Source organism: Dermacentor albipictus, unplaced genomic scaffold, assembly GCF_038994185.2.
Source record: "Dermacentor albipictus isolate Rhodes 1998 colony unplaced genomic scaffold, USDA_Dalb.pri_finalv2 scaffold_16, whole genome shotgun sequence".
In the NCBI taxonomy this organism is placed as follows: Eukaryota; Metazoa; Arthropoda; class Arachnida; order Ixodida; family Ixodidae; genus Dermacentor; species Dermacentor albipictus.
The window spans coordinates 5,076,243-5,103,791 of record NW_027225570.1 but is presented as its reverse complement, the minus strand read 5'-3'; the positions used below and the strand labels follow the sequence as shown (position 1 = coordinate 5,103,791).

Genomic DNA, 27,549 nt, shown 5'->3' with positions numbered 1-27,549 from the left:
ATTACGGACCAACATTTCAAGAATGTTTTAACAAACATTAACTAAATAGTTTTTTACCTCATGTTTGTTGTTTCTTCTTGCTTGTGCTTACCTGTATCATCTTTTCGTGAGGTCCTGATGTTTTATAGTTTGATGATTTGTACTGATTATTTGATTTGATTATTGGAGGACTGTATTTATATTACATTGGTGCATTAAATAATTTCATGTATTGGTGTATGTTTTGACGGAAATGTTCTTTCTTTTCTATTTTTTTATCACTCCCCTCTCTAATGCTTCGGCCCTGAGGGTACAATAAATAAATAAACTTAAGAGATCAGATAGAATTTGCAGAACTGTCAAAACTGATCAACAAGGAAAAAGTAAGAGACATTCGAAATTCTAACGTGAGAAAGACTCAGGAAGCAGTAAAAAATGGACATAGCATGAAATCATTGAGAAGAAAACTTGGCATAGGACAAGCCAAGATATATGCACTGAAAGATAAGCATGGTAATATCATCAGCAATTTTGAAGATATTGTAAAAGCAGGAGATTTCTATACTAATAATAATAATAATATTTGGGGTTTTACGTGCCAAAACCACTTTCTGATTATGAGGCACACCGTAGTGGAGGACTCCGGAAATTTTGACCACCTGGGGTTCTTTAACGTGCACCTAAATCTAAGCACACGGGTGTTTTCGCATTTCGCCCCCATCGAAATGCGGCCGCGGTGGCCGGGATTCGATCCCGCGACCTCGTGCTCGGCAGCCCAACACCATAGCCACTGAGCAACCACGGCGGGTAGATTTCTATACTGACCTGTACAGTACCCAGAGCAGCCACACCACCTCCATTCAAAGTACCGCATTTACTCCCATAATGATCGCAATTCTTTGTCAAAAAAATTGACGCGAACACAGGAGTGCGATCACTACACGGGTTGAATTTTTCGCGAAAAGAACAAAAATATTTTTTTTTTTCATCCCACATTTGCTCAGGGATGACAAGAGGTCAACAGGCGGCTGCTGCTGTAACAGTGCGGGACACCAAAACAAAAATGGCGGCCAGCGGAGCAAGCCGAACGCACCAAATGAGTTTTTTTTTCTTCTTGCGAGTACATTACGTGCATTAAAACAGTTTCTTCTGTATCAGTTGAAGCGATATGGGCCTTTGAATAGAAGATGAAGCTTAGGAACCGGGGGACAGGAGAAGAGAAGTATGAAGTTAGAATAAAAGGTACACCAGATGGAGGCCAGTTCCACAGCAATACTTTCCGTCTATTGTGTCCTTTATCTAGGAACGCTACATTATTTTGGCGCAGCCGACAGGATTGACTCCAACATGTGGGTGACATTTTTCCTTGAGGAGACCTCCGCAGAGAAGATCATCTTTTCGAGATACCAAGCTCAAGATGAAGCAGCGGTGGAACTACCTCGCGAGCTCAACTCGGCAGAACTCGTGAACCTGGTTTTAGAGAAGGCTTCCATGGACACTGCTGAACTACGTCGCAAGGGTGCTGTGAAAGTGAACGCGATCTTCGACGAATTAGTTCTTCAACCGATGCGTCGAAAGGACTCTGGGTTACAGTCGTCGGCGGAAGAGGTGAGCCTCGTTTTGAAAGCTCTTCGGCTACAACAAGAACAGATTTCGCAACAAAACCAACTGGTGACATCACTTATAGGCTCTCTGAACGCTGAGAAGCCGGTGACTAAATTTGTAGAACCCGATGCGTTCGACGGCATGTCTTCAAGTCCACAAAGGTGGCTTGACTTCTATGAATATGCCGCTGGGAAGAACAACTGGCACTCTAGTGAGGACAAGATTACTAACATGCGTCGTTACTTAAGAGGTGTTGCACGGAAGTGGTATGATTTGCACATTATTCAAGAGGCTGGCAACTCTTGGAACCAGTGGAAGGAAAAATTCTTGACATTCCGAAGCAACCCAGTGCAAAGATGGGACGCCGCGCTTAATTTCAAATTCAAGCAGGGCTCCCTCGTCGAGTATTTCTTTGAAAAGCGTCGCCTTTTAAAGCTGGCCGAGCCTATGCTTCCCCCTTCTGCTGTAGTAACAGTAATAATGCACAGACTGCACGCGGAAATCCTGAAGCAAGTGCAAATACGATCACCTGAAACTATGGATGGGCTACTGGAGTGCCTTCATGACATACCATCTACTCCAGAAGAAAATATAAGCACTAGCTCAAGCAGTCACTTTAGACGGTCCGGCGCGGTTTGGTCAAGCCGTAATCAGCGAGAACCGAGCCGCCTTGCAGGCGGCACAGAGAACTTTGGTTGGCGCGCTCCCAGAGGTCGGGTGAATAACGTCGACAGCGACCCTGTCCCCCTACTTTCGTATGGCAAAGAGTTTCCGACGACAAAAAACTAATAAACAAGGGTGATCAGTCAGACCCGATGACTACAACTGAGACTGTTTATTTAACTTGCTCTAGCCTACTTCACATTCCTGTCAAAGTGGGAAACAGACATATGATGGCTTTGGTTGACAGCGGTGCTTCTGTGTCTATAATAAATGCCAAGCTGGTAGATGCAAGTCACCTGCATAGTGGAAGAGTACTACGGGTGCAAGGCTACAATGGAAAAGTGACAATGCATAATCAGTGGGCCTCAGTAAACATCGAGTTCCAAGGTCATGAAATAGAGAGTGAAGTACTGGTGATTGAGGGGGTGACGTATGACTTTCTGCTATCCAGACCAGATATAAAGAAACTAAAAATCAACGTATACTGGGACGATGCGGTTTTAGTGGAAGGACTATCAAGGCAAGAGACACAGCCGGATAGAAAAGATAACCTGCGAGTTGTCAATTGCGCGGAGGATATTGCAACGACCTATCCTGAACTGGTATGCATAGGAAGCTATCCACCGGCGATGACGTCACACAAGGTGCCTTTCGAACTAACCGACAAGACCGTCATCCGAAAATCACCTTACAACATGTCAAGAGAGCGCAAGATATGGTTGAAGAAGGAATTGCAGGAGATGCTAGACGCCAGTATAATCCGGCCTTCGGTGTCACCCTTTGCCTCTCCCACAAGTATTGTGCCGAAGGAAGATGGAACTTTCAGACTGTGCACAGATTACAGGGTTCTCAATCACCAGACAGAACTTATACCATTTCCCATGCCGAAGATAGACACGATTATAGATGAGACAGGAGGTTGCCGATGTTTTTCACGAATTAACTTGTGCAAAGGTTTCTGGCAGATCCCGCTAACCGAAGAAACAAAAATGTACACTGCTTTTATCCCGCCCTTCGACCTGTACGAGTACAATCGGCTTCCATTGGGCTGGAAAAACTCGCCAGCATGGTTCCAGAAGATTATGAGCGAAGTCCTGAAGCCTTTCCTAGGTATCTTTTGTAATGTGTACATAGACAATATTATCGTCTTCTCCAAAACAGAGGCTGAGCATCAGGAACGCCTGTACCATGTATTAGATGCCTTGATCTTGGCACAACTCAAGATTAATATTAAGAAAAGTGCATTCTTTCAAAGAAAAGTTGTGCTTCTTGGAAGAGTCTTTGATGGGACTACCAAAAGCACGAAACAAAAGTCCGTCAAGAGGATATCCCAACTGGTAAAACCATATGACGTCCACTCATTGCGTGTGTTTTTGGGATTAGCAGGACATTTCAGATCTTTCATAAAAGACTTTGCCATAAAAACAAGATGCCTCACGCACCTAACGCAGAAAGAAGTTAAATTTTAGTGAGATGAGGAATGTGAGAGAGTCTACCATGATCTGGTGCACCAAATCTCTGCTGACCCTATTCTATGCATACCAGATTTTCACTTTACCCTTTGAACTGAATACCGACGCCTCACACTATGGGACAGGTGCAGTCTTGTACCAGATATGTCCAGAAGCATCCGGCCGAGAAAAGCGACACGTAGTAGGGTACTACAGCTACACCCTCAAGCCACCTGAAGTCATCTACACCACTACTGAAAAGGAAGCTCTTGCAGTCCTTAAAGCAATTCAGTACAGTGAAAGCTCGTTAATTCGAACTTCAATAATTCGAATTTATGGATAATTTGAACTGTACGATTTGGTCCGGCCAAGCTCCACAGAAGTCTATGTATAAAAAAGTCCGTTAATTCGAACGCGAGAAGGTTCCCTCACGGATAATTCGAACTACGCTCGCCTGGCACACGGCCAGAGAAACGCGCCTACTGCTTACACACAAGGCTGTATTGCCTCCGAAACGGAGAGAATGGCGAGAGAAGGCAAAATCGGAAAAAAATCTAACCAACGTGGGGTCAGCCAGAATGCAGCGGCGGCTGCCGCCTCTCCGTTCCACGTAACCTCAGAGACGTCTTGCCCGTTGCGAATCTCGAAGGCTTTGCAAATCTTGTACACCTGCTAATGTTGTGTGCAGATGGCACGGCAAGCGCCAAAACACAGCTAATCAAGTACGTCGTGGCTGCGCTTGCAATCAAGAACCAACGAATCAGGGCCTTCGCCACCTTCACATGTTCAGCGTCTTTGTCTCGGCAGTCTTCATGGGTTGTGCACCTCTGTTTTCAGCTTAGGAGGTATCGGCCGTCGTGATTCATTGTCATGGTGTTAAGCCTCGGCTAACGTTCGTTTCGGTGGACATCGGTGGTGTGGCACAGTCGGACCCAGAGCTTCGACTTGAAGGTGGCGTGTGCCCGCGGCACACGCCATCACTTTTTGACACGCCAAATTTCTGACATGCCCTACTGCTTCCAAATCGCAGTGTACTGTTGCTCTCCTTCACTTTCATTAGTTCGAACTTTCGTTAGTTCGAACTTTCGTTAGTTCGAACTTTCGTTAATTCAAACTGAAGCGGCTTCCCCTTGCGGTTCGAATTAACGAGCTTTTACTGTACTTCCGTACGTACCTAGAAGGTGCGAAGTTTACTTTGTTCACCGATCACCAGGCCCTCACTCATACCTTGAATATGACCCAACCTAAGGGACGTATCGCCAGATGGGTGAACTACTTGGAGCAGTTCGATTTCACCATCTCCCACAGACCTGGACCCCTTTTGACTGATGCAGATGCATTGTCTAGACTGATGATACATGCCAACAAAGAACAATCGGAAGAAATCAATGAAGTTAAATTGTGGGAAGGCACTGAACAATTGATTTTTATGAAAAGTCACTATCAAGTCCCGCCAACGCTGGTTTCCAGGGTGCTTTATTTGTACCACGATAGCCCGGAATCTGGAGGTCACGACGGATTTTGGCGCACCTACAACAAGCTAGTCAAGAGATTTACGTGGCCTCACATGAAAGAAGACGTCAATCAATACGTTCGTTCATGCCGCATTTGTCAAGTCAACAAAGTGAAATATAAGCAGCCTATGGACGCCATGATAATACCTTGCCACCCAAACGTGCCTTTTGAAGTTATACACCTGCATTTTGCCGAGCTGAATAAGAAACGAGAAGGAGTCCGAAAAACGCAAGCTTTTCTTCTGGCCATAGATGAATGCACCAGGATGGTTGGGGCACGGGCAGGAAAAGAAGATGCGAATAGTGTCATCGCCCTTCTCGAAAGGGATATGTTTAGGACAACCAGGACGATCGTATGTGACCAACAGTCCAGCGTTCAAGAGTGAAAAACTAGCAAGATGGGCTCGAGACCACAATATATCAATCGAATTCTGTGCGCCATACCATCCCGCGGCGAATGGGCTTGCAGAGCGTGTTATACGAGATGTGAAACAATACGTCAGGATGTACATGGCGGATGGAAATGCTCTTTAGAAGCAGCTGTAATACATCACAATCGCTCCTACACCAGTGTCTTGGGATGCAGCCCACAGTTCGCTTCTTCAGGAGAAACCCCTATTCTTCAGGCGGACCGTGAACTGGGGCTGTTAGAAAATCTCAAGATCGTCGAGCAAAGGAAACATAAATCGTGGGAGGAGAGGTACTGTGAACGAATGAAAAAAAATTTTGACAGGAGACATTGCTCAGATATCCCAGACATTCAAGTCACCGACCTCATTCTAGTTAGAAAAGGGGTAAGAGAATCCAGTGCAAAATTTTATGGTCCTTACTCTGTGACAAAGACAGCCACTCAGAAAGGAATACTGAAGACCGTGTGGTACATTGGTGAACGTGGCTCACTTGAATGTGCTTCGATATGGAAATGTTTTCAAGTATTACCCCAGGAGGGGTTAGCAAAAGAAACCGGGAAGGGTGAAGCGATATGAGCCTTCAAATAGAAGATGAAGAAGCGCAGGAACCAGGGTTGAGGAGAACAGAAGCAGGCAGTTGGAATAAAAGGTAGCCAAGATGGACGCCAGTTCCACAGCAATACTTTCCGTCTATTGTGTCGTTTAACAAGGAACGCTACATCAGTAATAAATAATATCGTTAATATAGGCAAGTTTGAGGCAATAACGTAGCCATGTCCACTTTGAGGGGACAGAAACTGGGGTGCGCTTGGCTACCAGTGACATAAAAACACATGGTGGGCGTGCTTAGAAAACTGCGGCATTTGTCTTCACTACTATCCTAATAAAGCGCGTTTCCGCTAAGGGTGGGCGAATATCTTAGCTGTGTTACAAAACGTCGGGGTATGAATAAGGTACACTTCTACTGTATCAGTGTAAACGTGGCTACTGTCGTTGCCGCTCGCTATTTGTTGCGTGCCCACGAGTGCAGACAAGAAAAATCGAAAGGCGCCTTTTTTGTTGTTGTTGACCACAACCATTATAAAGCCTACAAATAATAATGCCGAGGCAAGTTTGGTTGTAGTTATTTTTTTTCGTGGAAGTGCGGAAAGTGATGAAGGGAATGAAATGGGGCATCTGCTTAAGAATGTTGGGTGCGTGCAGACCGCTTGGTATGTCTTGGAAGAGTCGTTCGCACAGCATTCGACAGATAGTAAGCGCGATCATCATTAGCTAGACTTGGCACACGACATATCACTGCAGCTAGTTGGGGTGTGATCATTACATGGGAAAGAAAAAAAATCAAATTTTGATGGCAAAATTCAGGGGGTGTGATCATTATGCAAGTAAATACGGTAGCAATGAATAGGATACCGAGGCTCCTTCTATAACTAACGATGAAGTTGCAAGGGCCTTGCAAGATATCATCATCACCATCAACCGAGGAGATGCATCAGGAGAAGATGGAATAACACTAGACGTAAAGATGGAAGAAAAATCGCGCTTGAAAAGCTTGTGGCCCTTCAAATGCAATGCCTCACAACTTCAAGTTTACCAGAGAACTGGAAGAATGCCAACATTATACTAATCCACAAGGGAGAAGTTAAAGAATCGGAAAATTATAGGCCCCTTAGTTTGCTTTCAGTATTGTATAAAATTTCACCAAGATAATTTCCAACAGGCTGGCTTCAACAAGGGATACTCTACAATGGATCCCATCCATGTCATCAATCAGATAATAGAGAAATCCGCAGAGTAAAATCAGCCTCTCTATATGGCTTTCATAGATTACGAAAAGGCATTTGACTCAGTCGAGATACCAGCAGTCATAGAGCCGTTACGTAATCAAGGAGTACAAAACACTTACGTAAATACCTTGGAAAATATCTACAGAGGTTCCACAGCTACCTTAATTCCACACAAGAAAAGCAGGAAGATACCAATAAAGAAAGGGGTTAGACAGGGAGGCATAATCTCTCCAATGCTATTCACTGGGTGCTTGGAAGAAGTAGTCAAGCTATTAAACTGAGAAGGCTTTGGAGTGAGGATCATTGGTGAATATCTCGGAAATCTCCGGTTTTGCAGGTGACATTGTCCTGTTCAGCAACACTGGAGACGAGTTACAACAAATGATTGAGGACCTGAACAAAGAGAGAAAGAGTTGGGTTGTAGATTAATATGCAGAAGACAATGAAGACAATAGCCTGGCAAGGGAACAAGAGTTCAGGCTCGCCAGACAGCCTCAAGAGTTTATAAAGGAGTACGTTTACTTAAGTCCCTGATCATGACAACAAAATTTACAGAAGAATAAAAATGGATTGGTGTGCATACGGCAGGCATTGCCAGATCCTGACTGGGAGCTTACAAGTATCACTGAAAAGAAAGGTGTACAATCGCTGCATTCTACCTGTACTAACATATGGGGGCTAACATATTGGGCACAAACTTAGAGGTTGACAAAGAAGTTCGAGAACAAGTTAAGGACCACGCAAAGAGCAATGGAACGAAAAATGTTAGGCATAACATTAAGAGACAGGAAGAGAGCGTTGTGGATCAGAGCAAATGGCGATGACAGATATTCGAATGGACATTTAGAAAAGAATGGAGCTGGGCAGGCCATGTAATGCGTAGGGTAGATAACCGGTGGACCATTAGAGTTACAGAATGGGTGCCAAGAGGAGGGAAGCGCAGTCGAGGATAGCAGAAGACTAGGTGGGGTGATGAAATTAGGAAATTCGCAGGTGCAAGATGGAATCAGTTGGCGTGGGACAGGGGTAATTGGAGATCGCAGGGAGAGGCCTTTGACCTGCAGTGGACATAAATACTATAGGCTGATGATTATGCTAATGATCCAACTGCGACGTACAGGCCATTTTTAGACCCTTTTATTAAAGTGTGCATTATAGTTATCAGGTAAATATGTAATCATTCCACATTCTTGGGTAAAAAGTAGTCATATTCAGGTAAATGTGCAACCGTTCATCCTCGGCCGGCTGTGACAATATAACAGCAAATTACTAAAAGGTACCGTACCGTAGGTACCGTACTACTGTACCGTACCGGTCTCAAGCCAGGCACTGCACTTAATCTTCATGTAAACATTACAAACAGGAAACGTCCCTGATGATTGGAAGTAAGCTCAGGTTATCCCAATTTTTAAAACAGGTAATAATCACGCGATCCCAGCAAACTGCCGTCCTATATCCTTAACCAGCATCCCATCGAAAATGCTCGAACATATCATAGCTTCAAAACTAATGACCTATCTGGAATCCATCAATTTTTCTTTCACCACCAACACGGTTTCCGGAAACAGTTGTCATGTGAAATTCAACTGGCAGAATTCACAGAAGATATCCTACATTACATGGATGAAAACCTTCAAATTGACACCATATTTTTAGATTTTTCTAAGGCATTCAACCGTGCACCTAATAACCAATTACTCTCTAAGCTGTGCCACCTTGGAATCCCTCCCAACATAATTTCCTGGCTAGAAAACTAAAAAAAAAAACGGAAGCAGTTCCCAATCGCTAATAACTATGACTCGGCTCTCTCTGATGTAATGTCAGGCGTACCCCACGGTGTCTCTCCCCACTTCCCTTCCTAATATACATAAATGACTTACCCACTAACATACTAACGAAGTTAAGAATTCTTGCCGATGATTGCGTTTTATACTCTCCCATCCGTAATCCAAACACCAGCACTACACTTCAACATGACCTAGGATTACCCTATTTACACGATTGTAAGTCGACTCGAATGTAAGTCCATCCCCCCATATCGCGTCACAGGAAAAAAAAAAAAGAGCATATTCGAGGGCGCATTTCATAAAGAAAATTTATTAGTATCTGGCACGGTCACTAGACTACTCGTCTTCGCTAGTGCTGCCATCGTCATCGCTGCTATGGTCCCACAGTGCATCGTCGTCCAGCGAAATTCCACATTTGGCAAATGACCGGACTATGACATCTTGTGGAACAGCAGCCCACGCCAAATGCACCCAACCACATGCAGCCATCAGGGAGGTGCTTTTTACAGGTCCAATTGGCACAAGTTCGCAGTCTTCTGCCGCCAGCCACTCGTACTCACAACGGAGCAGGTCCTCAAAGGCAAAGATCCGGGCTTGTTTCATGACCATGTCGCACTTCACTGGTAGGGATCGATCACGCACTTCAGCGACGTAGCCTACAAGCTTCGCCTAGATTGACCCACCCAGCAAGCTTCACCTACAGCTCCGGCAAGCGTCCCAACTTCGGCCTATGGGAAATTCTTTGCTTGCTGTCACAGGTGAAAATTTTGCTTCGCTGCAGTCGCCACTGTCACACCAACCGTTTGGAAACATCGAACTTGCAGCCCGCTGCGCAGTGATTTGTTTTTTCGGCGTAAAGGATGCAGCCCTCATGAATGCTGCTGTGAATGGGGGCCTAATGTTTAGTGGGCTTGGAGCACGCATGACGAATGAGAAAAAGTAGCACGTAGCCGGCCGTAGAATCGGAACACGTCAAACTAAAAGCTACCATAGAAAACCTATATAAGGTACAGGGAAATGCAAACATGTGAGCGGCTTCTGTTCTTCCATGAACTATCGATAGTCCCTGCAAGCGCCGCCATTCTAGGTGTGCCGCCGCGAATGGAACAGTGGCACTTCCAGCGACTATCAATACCCCCCATGAGTGTTGCGTGCGCTGTAAAACCCTAAAAAATGTTGAAAAACCCTTCCGAAAAGCGAACAAACACGCGGGATAGCGAAAACTACGGGTAGGGCCATAGAGCAAACATAAAATTGTAACTACATTGTAGCTCCCCTGATATCTTGTTGGTCTCGCTTTTTTATGGCAGTGCCATGTTTTGGTTTCAACTGTAAGTCGACCCCCCCACTTCAGATTTTCAAATTAAAAAGAAATAGGTCGACTTGCAATCATGTAAATACGGTAATTGCAACTTGGTGTGTTAAATCACTCTTGCCATTAAACCTTACTAAATGTCAAATCCTGCAAAATCAGCACAGCACATCACACCTATAGGATCAAGTCATTTCTCATTAGCCGTACATCGTCACACAAATATCTTGGAGTGCATATGTCACCATTGCTATCATGGTCAACCCATATTCAATCCATCTGCGCAGAAGCCTCGCGCACACTTGGATGCACTCGTCGCAACTTGAAATTAGCATCATTGGACATAAGAAAGCTAGCTTATCAAACCTTTGTGTGACCAAAACTCGATTATGCTTTGTTCAATTTGGCACCCCTCACAAACTTATCTTACTAATGATTTAGAAAGGATCTAAAACCGCGCTGCCCGTTTTATATGCTCCCAGTAGTCAAACAATACCAGCATCACCGCACTGAAAAATCACTGAATCTGTCGCCACTTGAATCTTGTCGTATCGTTTCGCGACTGTGCCTAATCCATGTTTTTTTCTATCATCCTCAAACACGACACCCCTCCCCCCCGTCCTCCTGCAACCATCACATCAAACTTCATCCCGCATAAACCACAGCTACCCTATAGCACCTATCAATGGCCGAAGTTCTGCCACGAATAACTCATTCTTTCCCAATGGTATAACACTGTGGAACAGCCTACCCGATAATATAGTCACGTGCAGTAACCGTCAAACTTTCCGCAATATGCTAAACAATCACATGTGGCAATTTAACTGAGTGGACACGGCAACGCTGTCTATACGATGAGACCTAATGTGCCGCTCTTCGTGCAGATTGCCGCTGGACGCCTTGTTCTCGCTTCGGCCTCGGGAACAACGATTTCGACAAACGATGGATGCTGCTGGCGTGGTGCTGAACTGGGAACTCTGGTGCCGCTTCGTTTCAACAACGCTTCCGGTACCTTTTCTACGCCCCCAACAATCTCAGCTGCTGCGCATGCGCATGATGCCTACGGAGAACCGCGCAAAGCTATGATGACATCACGCACCGATAAGTGGATCACCTCGACGTTGGGTTTAAAAAGGCTACCAGCGCCTTCGGTGGACACGGCAACCCTGTCGAGACGATGACACCTAATGTGCCGCTCTTCATGCAGGTTGGTGGTCGAAAAACAGGCTTTTCTAGCAATTCCTTATGTCTTATTGTGTTGCCGTGCCCACAAATAGTGCTGGATTGTTTGAATGATGTGTTTCCAATGGCAAGCCTGTTACTTATGCTTTCCAGAGATGTAGAAGAAAACCCTGGGCCTTCGCTGTAGGATATGGTTAAAGAAATGCTTCAGAATCAAAAAGAAATTTTGTCAAAAATTATCGAAATTCAACAAAAGCATGTATCATTGGAATTAAACATAACGCAAATTCAAAGCAAACTGGTTGATATCGAAAAGAAGTTACAGAGCATGGACCAAATTGAGAACAGGCTTGCCAAAGTGGAAAGTTGTGTTGAGACACTAGATGTGCACGTGGCTGCCTTGAGAAGACAAACTGAGGACTTGGATAACCGCTCTAGGCAAAATAACCTTATCATAAGAGGAGGAAGAATCCGAAACAGATGAAATTTTGATGAAAAAGGTGAACGAGGAAATCTTTGGAGGTATACTAAAACAGAAACTAAACCCAATCGAACGAATACATAGGTTAGGAAAGAAAATCCCTGGTCAAAGTCGTCTAATTATTCTTAGAGTTACGGACTTCAGGGATAAAGTTAGAATTTTGAGCAACTGCAGGAAACTCAAAGGTACAGAATTTAGCATTAATGAAGACTTTTCCAGGCATGTCGTTGAAATCCGCAAGAAACTTTGGAAATCATCGGAAGAAGAAAGAATTAAGGGTGCCAAGGTTATTTTTTGACAAGCTCCGAGTTGATAAAACTATGTACACTTGGAATAACATAACAAATGAACGGAGCAAGTGGCCACGCCTCTGCCGATAAAACTACGACATGAACTCATCACCCAGAACCCTCTGCTTTTAAAATCATAAATTTAAATGCCAGAAGCCTGGTGAACAAGGCTGATGCTTTGGAATGTGCTGTTTTGGAACATGACTCAGACATCCTGGTCATAACAGAAACATGGTTACACACGGACATATGTGATGCGGAAATAACACCTTCCGGGTACATAGTAATAAGAAAAGATGGAGGGAGAAGGCGTGGTGGCGTTGCCATCACGATTAAAAGCAACATTTCATTCACGATTCTGCCCGTCGAGAGTGATATTGAAGCAGTATGGATTAAAACTAACTTAGGCAGTCGTACAGTTTTCATAGGTGGTGTGTACCATCCCGCCGGTTGCCCCATCGATGCGTTGTATCAACTTAGGAACTTTATGGATTAACTTACCAGGGATTGATTGGCTGTCTCAATCCCCTGGACCGGTAGAAGTCGCCAGTTGTGAACAGCTACTAGAGCTTGCGTTTTGTTACGAGCTAACCCAGGTTGTAACGGATTACGCACGATATGCGGAACGACGTCCTCAGTTCTTGATTTGGTTTTTGTATCGCCAGGCTTGATGTCTTCTCTTGTTTGCTGTGAAGTTGCAGAGCGCCTATCCGACCATAATATGGTTTTGTTATTTTTAAACGTTACTGCAGACATGCCTAGTACTCATTCAAAGAAGTTCATTCTAGATTTTCAAGCTGCTGATGACGTCGGTGCACTTGACTTCTTAGAACAGTCCCTCGACCAGTTTTTAATGCGTTATTGTTCCGGAGCCAGTACAGACCTACTGTGGAACACTTTTTCAAACATTGTACGACAGTGCATTGAACGTTTTGTCCCCAAACGCCGCAAAATTGTCAGGAAGAAAACTCCTTGGATGACGAGGGAAATTATACATATTAAAAGGAAACTGAAAAGGAAACGAAATAGCCATTTGCAAAACCTCACCTCACAATATAAGGAACGCATTCGAGAACTAAGTAACCAGTTAAAACTTGTTTGGGAGAGCAAGGACAGGTTTTATATCATCACACTCAATTTCTTGCAGAAGACCCCGGAAAATTTTGGCGCTACATTAATTTTAAGGATAAGCGACCAGACATGGATGCGAGCCAAAATAACGATAAACAGGTTGACAGCTTTAGTGATTTTTTCTCGTCTGTTCTTTCGCGAGATAACGGTACGGTTCCACACTTTGTGGATACCACCGATAGGGCCCCAATAGAGGATATAGTAATTAGCGAAGAAGGAATTCTTAACTTGCTCCTCAACATTAATATAAAGAAATCGCCTGGACCAGATGAAATACTCTACGAATTTTTATGCAGGTATGCAGAGTGGGTTTCAAAATATCTTGCCATTATATTTCACTCATCTATTACTACCGGCTGTTTCCCCAGTCCTTGGAAGCGTGCCAAAATCGTACCCATACACAAAGGCGGCACAACAGCAGACGTCAACAAGTACCGGCCAATTTCTCTTACCAGCACGTGTTCAATACTACTGGAGCATATTGTATCAAAACATTTAATTAAATATCTGGATTACCATAGGGTATTATACAGCTGTCAACATGGGTTCAGAAGAAAACTCTCCATGACAACTCAACTTATAGAAATTGTACATGACTTCTCCCAAACCATTAATTCACGTGGCCAAACCGACATAGTGTACATAGACTTTGCAAAGGCGTTTGATAAAGTTTCTCATCCTAAGTTATTACACAAAATAGATGCCATATTTAAAAATCCCGCAATCACCAATTTTTTCACGTCTTACCTTCATTGCAGAGAACAGTATGTTCAAATTGGAAACTGCCAGTCTGTACCCTCACTTCTGGTGTACCTCAGGCACGGTACTAGGACCACTGTTATTTCTCGTATTTATTAATGATATGCCTAATGACATCACTGTACCGTTGCGCTTGTTCGCTGATGACTGCGTCATTTATAACAAAATTCAATTGAGACAAGACCAAGAAGAGCTTAACTCAAATCAACAAAAAATTTAAAAATGGTGCGACGATTGGCAAATGGCCATAAACCCGCAGAAATCGGTCTTTATGTCTATTTCATGCAAACAGCATACCCTTAGTTACTCATACTACATTGCTGACAACAAACTTGAGACCGATGAAAAACACAAATGTTTGGGTTTAACTTTTACATCAGACTTATGCTGGAATACACACGCAGAAAATGTGTGCATCAAATTGCTTAGAGCCCTGTGGTCGTTGAGGTGGAACCTCTATCAGGCAACCCCTGAAATTAAATGTCTTGCTTACAAAACTCGTAGTTAGCTCAATTATTGAATATGCTAAAATCGTTTGGGACCCACACACCATAACTAACTGTTCTAAACTTGACCGAATACAGAGCCTGGCTGCCAGGTTTATATTTAATAAATATCGTCACATTCATTCTCCAACAGAGTCATGTCAATTAGCTGATCTAGCACTACTTGAGCTCAGAACTAAATACGACAGATTAAAATTCCTCTTGGAAGTTATTCAAAATCAAGTAGACATTAAATTAGATGAGAGAGAGAGAGAAATTTATTTACAGAAAGGCAGAGAGGTCGGCCTGAGCTATACCTTGCTCTGGCCTGTCACTCTACACTGGGGAAGAGGGACGGGGAGGGAAAGGGCTGATGAATGATGATGGTATAAGGAAGAGATGCGCATATACAATTTCACAGAGTTGTGGCCTCTCTAAAGCCGTGCATCCAGCCCAATAGCTTGGAGAAAAGCTATAGCGGCTCTTGTTACCAGGGCTGCGCTGTTTGCATTAGGCCAAGGACCCAAAAGAAACTCGTCTGATAGCGGTCTCTCGTGGATCTTTCCAATGGAAGAGACAAGTTGCTGTCGTTCTTGCGCGTAGGCGGGACACACACAAAATATATGTTCAAGTGTTTCTGGCACCTCACAGCATTCACAATTTGGGCTAGTATCACTGGCACCTATCATATGTCTATAACAGTTGGTGAATGCGACACCAAGGCGAATCCAGTGCACCATGCTCGTGTGCCTTCTTTTGAGCTTGTGAGGCATACGAAATTTCATTTCTTGGTCCCATTTGTGTAATCGGTCGTGTCGTCGATCTGGTTGGGTCCAGTGTTCTAACATAGAGCTGCGGTTTACGCGAGGAAGTAGGGCGTTTGTGTCTGTACGTGAGAACGGAACGCGTACTTCACAAGCATTATCTAAAGCAGTTTTCGCTTCAGCATCTGCCTGTTCGTTCCCGATCCCGATGTGAGGGTATCCACTGAAAGGTGACATTGTGGTCATTTCTTGTTGCGTGGTCGAGGCGTTCTGTAATTTCTATAGCCATGGAATAATACGGGCCCCATCTGAGGACACAGTCAATCATTTGAAGAGCTGGCTTGCAATCGCAGAATATCGTCCACGCGTGAGGAGGCACCTCGGAGAGAAATCGAAGTGCCTCCCGGATAGCAACAAGTTCTGCGGCAGTTGATGTTGAGCTATGGTCTAGTTTAAACCGCCGAGCGATGACCATATGTGAAATGACGAAGGCTGCAGTGGAGGCATATGGTGTGAGAGAGCCATTGGTATACACGTGTACAGTATCTCCGTACTTTGCAGAAATGTGCCACAGGGTGAGTTGCCTGAGGCCAATAGATGCAACGGATGACTTTTTAGTAATTCCAGATATCTGCAATGTAACAACAGGTTTAGGCAGAACCCACGGGGGTATGCTTGGAATACAGGCGGCAGAAAATCTCGTCGGCAAAATGCTTTGATGGCGCGATATAGTCCTTGAAAAGCTGGAACCTGGGTGGGTGGCAGGGAGCGATGACAGAGGATGGTGCTTGTGTCGGGTCAACACGCGAAGGTACATTCGAAGAGGCTCGCAGTGCAAGTATACCCCAATAGGACAAGCACGAGCTTCCGCTATTGTTCCATTGGCTGACGTGCATTGTGGGAGACCTAAACATGTGCGCAATGCTTGAGCTTGAATGCTCTCCAGCACGCGCACACAGCTAAGTCCCATGCTTGAGAGCGCCGGAATGCTGTACCGTATACACCCTACGAATAGTGCTTGGTACAATTGGAGTTATGATGACTCCGAGGGGCCCCATCTTGTTTCTGCAACGACGCGAAGGACGTGAACAAAACTCTTCAGCTTTGACTTCAGCGCGGCAACGTGTCTTGACCAAGATAATCCCCGGTCTATGACTAAGCCAAGGAATCTGTGGTGTGTAACTGTACGTATCGCTACTCCGTTAACGATTATCGGATACCTGGTCATTTGTTTTCGCGTGAATGTAATCATGGAAAATTTTTCTGTTGAGAGTTGGAGGCCTTGATGCCGCAGATGATTATTTTGAGCTTCCTATGAACGCGTCAACAAGGCATCGTCATAGTATGTACATTCCTCCTCCACTCACCCGCAATGATTGCTTCAAGTTCAGTTTCTTTCTTAGGGCAAAAAGAGACTGGAATTTGTTACCCGACTCTCTTGTAACCTCGATGCCCTTAACAACCTCTTTGAAAAGTCTTAAAAGCACCATTTTTTTTAATAACACATAGTGATTTATCCAATATGTATGCATTTACTTTTATATGTATGACTCTTATTGTGTCTATGACGATGCAGTGCCAAATTGTGAATGGTTTCTTTATTACTTTCCCTTGTATGTTGTAGTTCATACTTTTCCATTCTAAGACAAGCTTTGTGAGTCAAAGCTTATAACTCGGTCGCATTCTATGTTTCTTTTTGTTGTTTTTATTCTCCACTCCTGTAATAGCCCGATGAGGGCTGACAGTATGAATAAATGAATGAATGAATATACTTGTCCTACGCCGTTTTAGAATGCTCTTTTATGTCCCGCTTTGTAACATTGTCATTGCTCTTGGATTGTCTAGTTTCTGTACTGCGTTTCTTTTTCTTCTCCGAGTTTTTGTTGAATTGTATATTATACCTCGTACGCATCCTTTACGCAATGCCTTCAGGCCTTTAAAGTGAAATAAATGAAATGAAACGTGATGTAATACATGTTAAAGACAGTGGTAAGGTTAGCTGTTACTGATACATTTCAGTCCTGCGTTTGCCGCCTAATGCCTTGCAATGTGACACATATTCCAGTCTATAGAGCAAATTGCCACTGGCTAAAGAGAATTGTGTGTGCGAGTGTAGCCCAATGGTTACATCATCGGGCTGTCGTGCTAGGAGGCCAAGGCTTGATCCCACCAACAGATAAATTTTTTTTACTGAGGAGGCCTGAAACAATGCAGGACAGGAACCTACCCACCTACCACAAAGTGCCTGGGATGAAGCAAGGAATGCTCAGCACAAAAGAAAGCGTCACACCTGTTGATGTGGTACCCGATGAGTGGCAGGTTAAGCAGCACAGTGAAGAGCTCGCCCGCAAAGAGGAAGAGCACATTGTAGAGAATGTGCACCAGGTACTCGGGAAGCACCAGCTGCAAAAGAAAACACAGGACACACTGCTGAGCAGCCGTGGTTGGCTTGCATTATCGAACGCAGTGCATAACTATAAGCATAGCTCTGTCAAAGTATCACTGTACCTCAATAGCACTGACATGGCATTCTTTTACTTTTCATTTTATGTACATTACATAAAAGCTATGGACATTTAAACCACCCCCCCCCCAAAAAAAAAATAAATAATGACAAGCCTCAGAGAACCCTCAGTGACTTGATACAATGGCCTTCCTAGGACCAGTTTCGTTTTCATGATGCAGGGTCAGGTGGGAACCAGCCATCGCAATGTTTTGCCACTCGCTCGATCGTCTGGCAGCAAAATTAGAAGCAGCATAGCAGACCATTGAGCAAGCCAGAGCGAGCACAACATTGTTGCGATGTCTTGCTCCCACATGACGCCTCCTGCGCAGTGACGTCATGGAAAACAAAAAACTAAACTAGTTTTAAGAAAAATATTTTTTAAAGTGCAAACAAGAGCCACGCCACAAAGGGAAGGTAATACACCGGACAGGTACTTCCTAGGACCAGTTGTGCCTGTCCCGTGTATGAGCCTCCTTTTGTGCCGTGTATCTTGTTTGCGCTTTAAAAATATTTTTCAGGTACGATAACAGCTCGGCCAGATGGGAAGCGGTTCTCTGCAGCCAGTCTCTGGCTGACCAACTCTTGGGTTGTCCAGCAGGCCTACGATGCGGCCGAGAGGCTTGGCCTTCCAGTTCCCACGTGGGAGCGGCCCACTTCGTGAAAACTCGCGATGTGCAGGACTTCATTAGAGTTTTACCGTACCATACCAACTAGCATACTGAAAAGATTTTGCGCCGAAAAAACAAGACACACAAGAAAGACGACGACACAAGCGCTCGTGGTGTCGTCGTCTTTCTTGTGTGTGTTGTTTTTTCGGCGCAAAATCTTTTCAGTATGCAAGATCACCAACTAGCCCAGCAGTTAACTGCTCTAAAGTATACCAACTAGGCCCACACAAAGTTCTTCGAAGCCTTATGGTCCTAGGAAAGCAACTACAGTAAGCTATTTGGGGTGCTCTGAGGCTTCCCGTTATTTTTTCAATGTATAGAAATGAAATGTTGAAAATGTCATGTGATGATTCCTTTATGTTGCACATAATTGTGTGCATAGACTGTGTGGTCATTTTTACATAAGTAAAAGCCACACTTATAAGTTTGGTACAGGTGACTACTTGTTGCTGAACTAGCTGGTTCATATGTATGGTGTAAAAGGATGCGAAACAATATAAAGAAACGACAGAACAGGTGAGAGACGCTTTTCCCTGTTCTGTTGTTTCTTCACCTTGTTTCACATCTTTTATAGCATAACAAATATTGCACAGTTTGTCAAGTTTCAAACTGCGTGATTACCTGTGCCAGTTACAGCACCATATCTTGTATTCTAACTAAAGGTGTGCTAATATTTGCAATTTTGAATACAAATATGTCTGCTAATCAATTGGTATTTGATTAGGGAAACAACTAATGAAGTTGTTAAACATTCATTTCTGTTCAAATATAATGGATAATAACACTTATCGGAGTCTACAGATGAAAAGCCACTCAAATGCATGTGGTGGCTGTTCCAGATTATCCTGCTGAAGGGGAGCAGTGATTGCTGTACAGAGCAACAGTACAATTGCTGCAGTAGTAGCTGCAACTAACTTTTCAATAATCTCCAGTCAATAAATAAGTACACCTTACCTTTAGGCAGCTTATGAACCTGTTTTCTGATTTAGGCAAATCAATTTATTTAGACCAATCTCACCACGTCTACATCTTTTAAAAAGTATTACCCGTTCTTCCTTCAACAAACACAGCCCTCAAAGTGCTTCTAGTGACATGCTGTCCTATCACTGTCATTGCAATGGTGCACATGATACATCATCACCTTTCAGGTGTTTCCTCATTAACAAGCTCCACAGTTCACCAGATGTGCAGTTCTGAATGGCATTACACGCATTATGATGTAAATAAGCCTATTATTATTATTATTATTACTTTGTTATCAAATGAGCTCCACACAACATATACAGGTATTCCATTTCGTTTAGAAAATGAAAAAAGGAAAGGTATTTGGTATTCAATCTAAAATTTGCAGCTCATTGTTCTTGGACATTTGTACTACATTTAGAAGATTTGCTATTCGAATGCTCTCAAGTTTAAAGGGCCCCTGAAACGGTTCGGACAAATTTTGTAGGCGCGTAGGGTACAGCTTAAGTAGAACATTCGCACCACAATTTAAGTGAAGCGTTACGTATTAATGGAGTTACAAGCGATTAGAAGTTACCCTCCTCCCTAGCCATGCCTTTCCTCCTCAACTCGCTCGCCGAGCGAGCGGCGCTAAGCTCCGCCTTCACTGGTTCAGCGTCACGATGCGACGTCACATCGCTCACTTCCGGTTGTTTAGGAGCACGCCCCCTCCCGCGCGAGACCTCTCCGCTAGCCGCTTGGCCGTCGACCGAGAGCTATCGAAGCAGCGTGCGTTGCGAGCATTCTGTCGTAGCGCCGAACGTGTCTGGTATTCCGTTAACCACCGGCAAGCTGGTCATTTCGGCAAATGACTGGAGGCATAAACTCAAGCTGATGAAGGAACCTTGGCGTAGACGTACGTGAGCGGCCTGATCGGTCTGCACGGTCCAGACCCTTGCTGGCGTAGCGCTTAACCAGTCAAACAAAGCGCTAATATTGCTCTTACCAAGTGTAAAGCATTTTAAACATTTATAAATCAACGTGTTGATGATTACACTCCTGCGAAAAATACACACCAGCAGCAAAGAATACACTTCGTTGCTGCTACTGTGTATGGTTGAGCTCTGTGCCACCAGGTGGCTGCACCGTGCAGACCGTTCACATTTGCCCTTCTGCTCATCTCGTGGCTCATCCCGGCACAGTCAAGCGGCCAGACCCTGTCCCCTTGCGCTTGCGTTTGCCCTAATACTGGACTCGCGGTTTGCAGGTCGCTAGGTTTGCAGTCCACAAGGCAACAAAGTCGAATCATAGTGCTCGCGAAAAGACTGAGACCGACTCTGACCGCGGAGCTCTCGTCAAAATGGAGTACGTTGTAACACATGCAGACGACACTTGCTGTGTGCCGGAAGTGCTGAAGTGTACTAAAAAACTATTCTTGTATATTCTCTTTAAGTTATTTTCTTTTTACAAAAACAAAGTAACTAACATTCCAACTATTACGAGCATCATTTGTTCACCATAAAGTTGTAAAAATTATCGACCACGCGCCCTGGTCAGCGAATCAGATAGCTCGCCCATGTGACGTAATATGGGTTATTTGCATCATATGGGTAGGGGCGGCTTAAAATTCCGCCGAGCAGTGCGCTGCGATCAGCAGCGATGTGTATTTTTAAAACCTTATAATAAATTACACGCTTTACGCAGAGCACTTAGATGCATCAATTAATGATCAGAAGAACCTACTCTAACGACTCAGTACGTTTGTAGAAAATCGCCAAAATCGTTTCAGGGTCCCTTTAACAATGATAACACAGTTTCATTTTTTCTTGCATTGTTATATTAGTGTTCCAGCCTTCTGTATTGGACATTTATAAGTGTACCTTGCCCCTCCTGCATTGCCCACAAGGCCTGCAGTATGAAGTAAATAAATAAATAACACATGCATGGTGGCCGAAGGGACAGGTGACCAGTAAGCCATTTCGGCAACTTTTTATGGACTGCTCTACCACACGAGGCAGGCGCAAAGCCGTTCTGTTACCTAGCACAAAAGTAGTCCAAGCAAAGCAAATTGAAATTGCTCTTGTGATCTCTGTAATTTGCAGGCAACGCATTGCTATGCAGATATTTGTGCACATGTGTTGTAAAAAAATGTCTGACACCATCTGTTGATATCGCCATATTTAATTTTATTGTACACCTAAATGAGTACATCTGCAGAAAACATATTTTTCTTCTACAGTAAAGCTTGGCGCATTGAACACTTAGGGATAAAACACTCCTCACTACAATGTGAGCAGTCAACCTCAGAAGGGAGATCGCACAAATTCAACAAATTCTTAAATTACATTTTGGGGTTTTACCCAAAAGCACAATATAATTTGGATTCACGCCTTTGAATTCATTTTGACCACCTGTAATTGTGGGTGCATCTATACTCCATTTCAGACATCAGGTGCAACACTGTGGAGGCTAGAGAGACTTCTTGCGGTGGCGGTGTCTGCACTTGGAAATAGTTTGGTGTTCTTGATAGCAATTGTGCAAATCTGTCGTTTATATACGAGACTCAGTATCGAATGAAGAAAATGTTGTAATACTTAGAAACAAACAAACTGTGGTATATTGCTATCTAATGTGTTGTTTTAAATCAGTTTGTTTTTCATTACATTTCTTTTCAGTTTCTTTATTGACAGCTCGTCGCTGCAGCCTCACGTGCACACTTGCACAAGCAAACGCCATGGATGGACCATGCGGAGTGATACAGTTTCGTCACCGAAATACTTGCGTAGCTTCCACAGCATTGCACTTGGCTGATGTCTGAAACGGAGTTTAAGTACACGAGAATATTTCCAGTTCACCTCCACCGGAAAGCAGCTGCTGTGGCCAGCAGTGAACCTGTGATCTCAAGCTCAGCAGTGCGACAACATAGCCACTACACTGCAGTGGCTAAAAATTTCAATAAATACTTTGCTTCCTAAATTAAAGTAAGATAAACACCTTTTGCCAGCTGTGGCCTTTGAACTAAGGCAGCTCTCCAGACGCAGCACGAATATTATGCACTGCGCTCAATACCACAAGCTGCTTAAAGGAGTAGTGACACATTCTTCAAGTTGTAGAACCTCTACTGTAACATTTCTTGCTCATGAAAGGATGGCAGTTAGCAAGTACTATGTTTAGAAAACATTTATATTTTAATTTCATACTAAAATTGGTCTTGAAAGGCCCAACGTCGTGTCATTAACATCATTAGGACATCATGATACAGTGCAAAATTTATCCCCTGAAGTCGCAAATTATGAGCGAGTGTTTTTATAGCCTCATATCTTTTCGGAAACATGGCATGAACTTTGGCAAAAATATTTTGGAATTGTGGCATGAATATTTAGCTCAGATTAGGTCAGTCTTCACAATTGCAAAAAAAAAAACTGTCAGCCCAAGCACTCCGTACAGATGGTTAACTAGCAAAGCTGAAACATGCGGCCCTAGAGTTTATCCCTGGGCAAATCCTGATGGTTCATTAAAGTATTTCTCAATAATAGGTTATGTCTTCAAAGGTACGTCTTGTTGGGCGAGTTGGTCACAATTCATCTTGAGTACTAGGCACGAACACACACAAGACACAAGGAAGGAGACGGGACAGAGCAGCACTTACAACTGCTTTATTTGGAGGCACACCAAACATTTATATACCCGTCTTACACACAAGGAACACAATCAGATCATGATTGATATAGAAGCGAACTGGTTAAATATTTCTTTTCAGCCATATATAAAGATATTGATGGATCGCTGACACACATACTTCCTTTCTTTCCGATAAAGAAAGCTTCAATTAGTTCCCGAGCTTATTTATCTTTACTCTTTGCTAGAATCCGCGCCCCTGCAAAACATGCCTCACAAGAGCGTGACAGGAATGACGGGCGTGCTTCGGAATGTTTGGTCCTTCTTTATCTTGCTCTACATTTCTTTCATGTTCCCTAATTCAGTCATTAACGCAGCGTCCAGTTTGCCCTACATAAAAGTGGCCGCATGAGAGGGAGATTTCATACACGACACCTTCGGCGCACTTCATAAACGGTTGCCCATGCTTGGTGCCGCATCCATTTTTATCTTCTCGTATTCTTTCGAGCTGTATAACAGCTGTGTCTTACCAGTACTCACGTATGGGGCAGAAACCTAGAGGCTTATGAAAAGGGTTCTACTTAAATTGAGGACAACACAACGAGCTATGGAAGGAAGAATGATAGGTGTAATGTTAAGGGATAAGAAAAGAGCAGATTGGGTGAGAGAACAAACGCAAGTTAATGACATCTTAGTTGAAATCAAGAAAAATAAATGGGCATGGGCGGGACATGTAATGAGAAGGGAAGATAACCGATGGTCATTGAGGGTTACGGACTGGATTCCAAGGGAAGGGAAGCGTAGCTGGGGGCGGCAAAAAGTTAGGTGGGCGGATGCGATTAAGTTTGCAGGGACAACATGGCCACAATTAGTACATGACCGGGGCAGTTGGAGAAGTATGGGAGAAGCCTTTGCCCTGCAGTGAGCGTAACCAGGCTGATGATGATGATTCTTTCGATATGAGAACAAAGGCTTCTTAGCTTTTTGGGGGCTGAAAACACAAGCAGCACCCCATGTCTGCTAGCAACCTTTATGTAAGTTGTGGGCCATATTGTGTACATAGGGCACCAGCACAGGCCTCACCACCTCATCTCGACGGGGATCTTCCCCAGCTCTCACAGCCGCACTTCATCTTTTGTAGCAGGCTTTCAGTGACTGCGATCACAATCAAATCAGGGAATCCAGCTGAAGACAGCCTGGCCAATTGGTTCTGGAAGCTAAACTGCATCCTGTGAGGGCACGATTTTTCAAGGGCGGATATCAGGCAAAGTGAAGCAATCCCCCTTTTTATTAACTTCGAATGGGCGGAGTCGTATGGCAGAAGCCCTTTTTTTGCACATGGTACATATGCCCAACAAATATGATCCGCACAAAATTCAATATTTATATCTAGAAACTGTAGGTAGTTACCCTCGGGCACTTCGATGGTGAATTGCAAGCCATTTCTATGTTGTCGGAATATGGATAAAATATCATGCACATTCTCTTTGAAGTTCAAACTTCCGGCCTTACTAAAAAAATATAAAAAAATCATCCACATACCTAAAAACTTTAAAAACGTGCCTAGCCAGTAATATCTGATGTAAAACTTGATCCATTTGTGAGAGAAAAATATTACACAATACTGGCGCCAAACAGGATCCTATAAATATGCCGGCTTTCTGCAGAAAACACTGCTAGTCAAATGTTATAAAAGTTGATTGCAAGTAAAACTCTAAAAGGGCTAAAAAATCGTCGATGAAAATTCCCGCATTTTTCTGAAAGGAAATGGGTTCGTTTTTTTCTTCAATATACTTTCGGACTGCAGCAAACAGGGCCCTGTGAGGAACAGAGTAGAATAAATCCGACAAGAACTGGTTTAGTTCCTTCTGCCACGACCCTTTATCCATGACTATTGTTCTAAATGGCCTACCCTGCTTTTGCGTTTTTACTAAAAAGAAGACTTTTAAGGCATTAATTTTGCTTTTTTCTATCTGTTTGCCAAGACGGTCTAAACCAAATTGCTCACATAGTGCAACAGCTTTCCAGAAGTCATCAGCCTGCGCTCGACGAAATGCACCTAATGTCATCAACGCCATCAAGAGTGTCTTCGCGCGTCACGGGATACCGAGATTGGTACGCAGCGATAACGGTCCCCAGTCCGCTGCAAGGGAGTTCTCTGCCTTTGCCAAGTCCTATGGCTTCCGCCACTTTACAAGCAGCCCCCACTTTCCACAGTCGAACGGGGAGATGGAACTGATGGCGAGGACGGTCAAGGACGTACTACGGAAGGCGGATGATCTCTACCTGGTGCTTCTGGCATACCAGGACAACCCTGGGGTAAACAGAGTGAGCCCTCCTCAGCTGCTCATGGGCAGGTGCCTACACACCAGGGTACCAAAGATATCGCACCAGCTGGAGCCAGCCTGGCCCCTTTCGGGCCCATTCACTCGGCATGGCCAGGACAACCGGAGCCACCAAGCATCCAACTTCAACCGAAGACAAGCGGCTCACACACTGCGGCGTCTTCAGGCTGACAAGCAGGTCTGGGTATGGGACATCCCCCATGACCGTCATGGTGCCAGCTCAACAACCCCGCTCCTACGTGGTGGAGACTCCGACAGGTGTATTCCAGCACAACCGGACGCACCTGGTTCCAATGACAGGACATCCTGCGGAATGCCGTGTCCCCAACGAATGGAGCTGCTCGAGCAGTCCAAGACCAGAGAACTGCATCGCCTCAGGAAAGCACCTCCACAGAAGAGGTATCCTGCGGTTCTACTTTTGAGCCACACATCTCAAGGTTCGGCAAAATGATCTGCAGGCCGAGAAAGCTCCACCTGTGAATGTTTTCTTTCGGAGTAAGAGTTCCTCTGTTTTGTTTGGTTTTACCGAAGTGAGCATGTAGCGTACGGCAGTACCGCTAGATAGCAGCACAGCATCCACGCCTATATAAGGGCGGCATAAACCCTGTCGCCTGGAGAGTCGACTACTGTGTCATTCGCTCGCTCGACAACATGCATTATCTCGGAATGCTTTGATGCTTCTTAGCACCTTTTTGCACTGGTGGGTATTGACAATTTTATCCCCGTATTTACTAAGCGACCATCCGGCTATCGTCACCAGCTTTGAACCTCTCGTTTTAATATTGTTGTTATACAACACTCGTTTTGAGATCGCGAACAACACTCGATTTGAAAGCTGTAGGGCGAGGTGACCGGCGAGGCTATGCTGCTATCGGAGCTTCGCTTGCGGCGACTGGACCCACCCAACGCTCGCGAACACGCCCGTTCACTTTCGCCGCTCAAAGAGCGACATGGAAAGGGGTGGGGAACACGATGCTCGCTGCATTAGCGAAATCAGCGCGACTGTTCGGCACTGAAAGCTAGGTCTACACAAGCACCGATACTGCGGTAATTGGAACTCCACACTCACTGGGTTGAGGCTGTCGCACTGCTCGATGGGATTCTTGTAGTTGTTCTTCAGTTCGTCGAAAGCAATGACCTAGAAGAGATGTCAAAATTAGGAAAGACTTCGTGCACAACTACGCAAAACAGCGAGGGCATCTCAAAATCACGCAATATCACAGCACAACGGCCAAATAGCCTCGGGCCGGGACCAGCAGGACACCGCCGTATCCCCAGGAGACGAGGCCATAAGGCAGGCGGCACGCGAAAGAGCCGAGAGCATGGTCGTGTTACGTACGTGAAATACGGCCATAAATATGAGGAACGCCGTGAGAATCAGAGCTACGATGTAGCACAGCGCAACGAAGTTGAACGCCATTTTCGCTGTCCAGCGGCGTTAGCGATACGAGCGCCGCGCCTCCATTGAGCCACCAATTTAACTAGAGGGCAAGGATGCGTAGACGTATATCCAGTTTGAGGCATGAAGCACTGGTCATTATGGAAACTGACTCTTGCAACCATGCTTGCAACCACGACCTACTGATCTCCAGACCTGCACAGATCTCCCTCCTCCAGCACGCCTGGTCTAGTTCGTCCCTTTTGTCGCTAGGGAAAGAACATACGAGCAAAGTGGCGCTAGTTATAACCTGTTCACTGTCGTCTGCTTTTGCGATCTGTTCAGCGCATGTCTTGCCACTTGGCAGGCACAAAGCGCTTGTATTGACCGTAAATGAATAAATTCACAAATATACAAAAGAAAACATATTTGTGCATGCTTTGCGTTTGAATAGTGAAACTAGAAGAGGAGGAGCGGTGCAACAAATGTAAA

The 27,549-nt window shown here is 44.5% G+C and overlaps 1 protein-coding gene across 3 annotated transcripts in view; it reads right to left on the bottom strand.

The window, feature by feature from the left end:
* The window catches only part of cni (protein cornichon), a 54,672-nt gene extending 27,457 nt beyond the window's left edge, over window positions 1–27,215 (bottom strand). For 2 of the 3 annotated variants that reach the window (XM_065454785.2, XM_065454784.2), the window contains exons 1-3: window positions 27,019–27,215; window positions 26,749–26,817; window positions 17,891–18,003 (exon numbers count right to left, since the gene is read on the bottom strand). In XM_065454785.2, coding sequence (XP_065310857.1) covers window positions 17,891–18,003; window positions 26,749–26,817; window positions 27,019–27,099 — 263 coding nt within the window. In that variant the 5' untranslated portion in view covers window positions 27,100–27,215. The remainder of the gene's footprint in view (window positions 1–17,890; window positions 18,004–26,748; window positions 26,818–27,018) is intronic. The other variant, XM_065454783.2, reaches the window with a different exon arrangement.
* Between the last annotated feature and the right edge of the window lie 334 nt (window positions 27,216–27,549).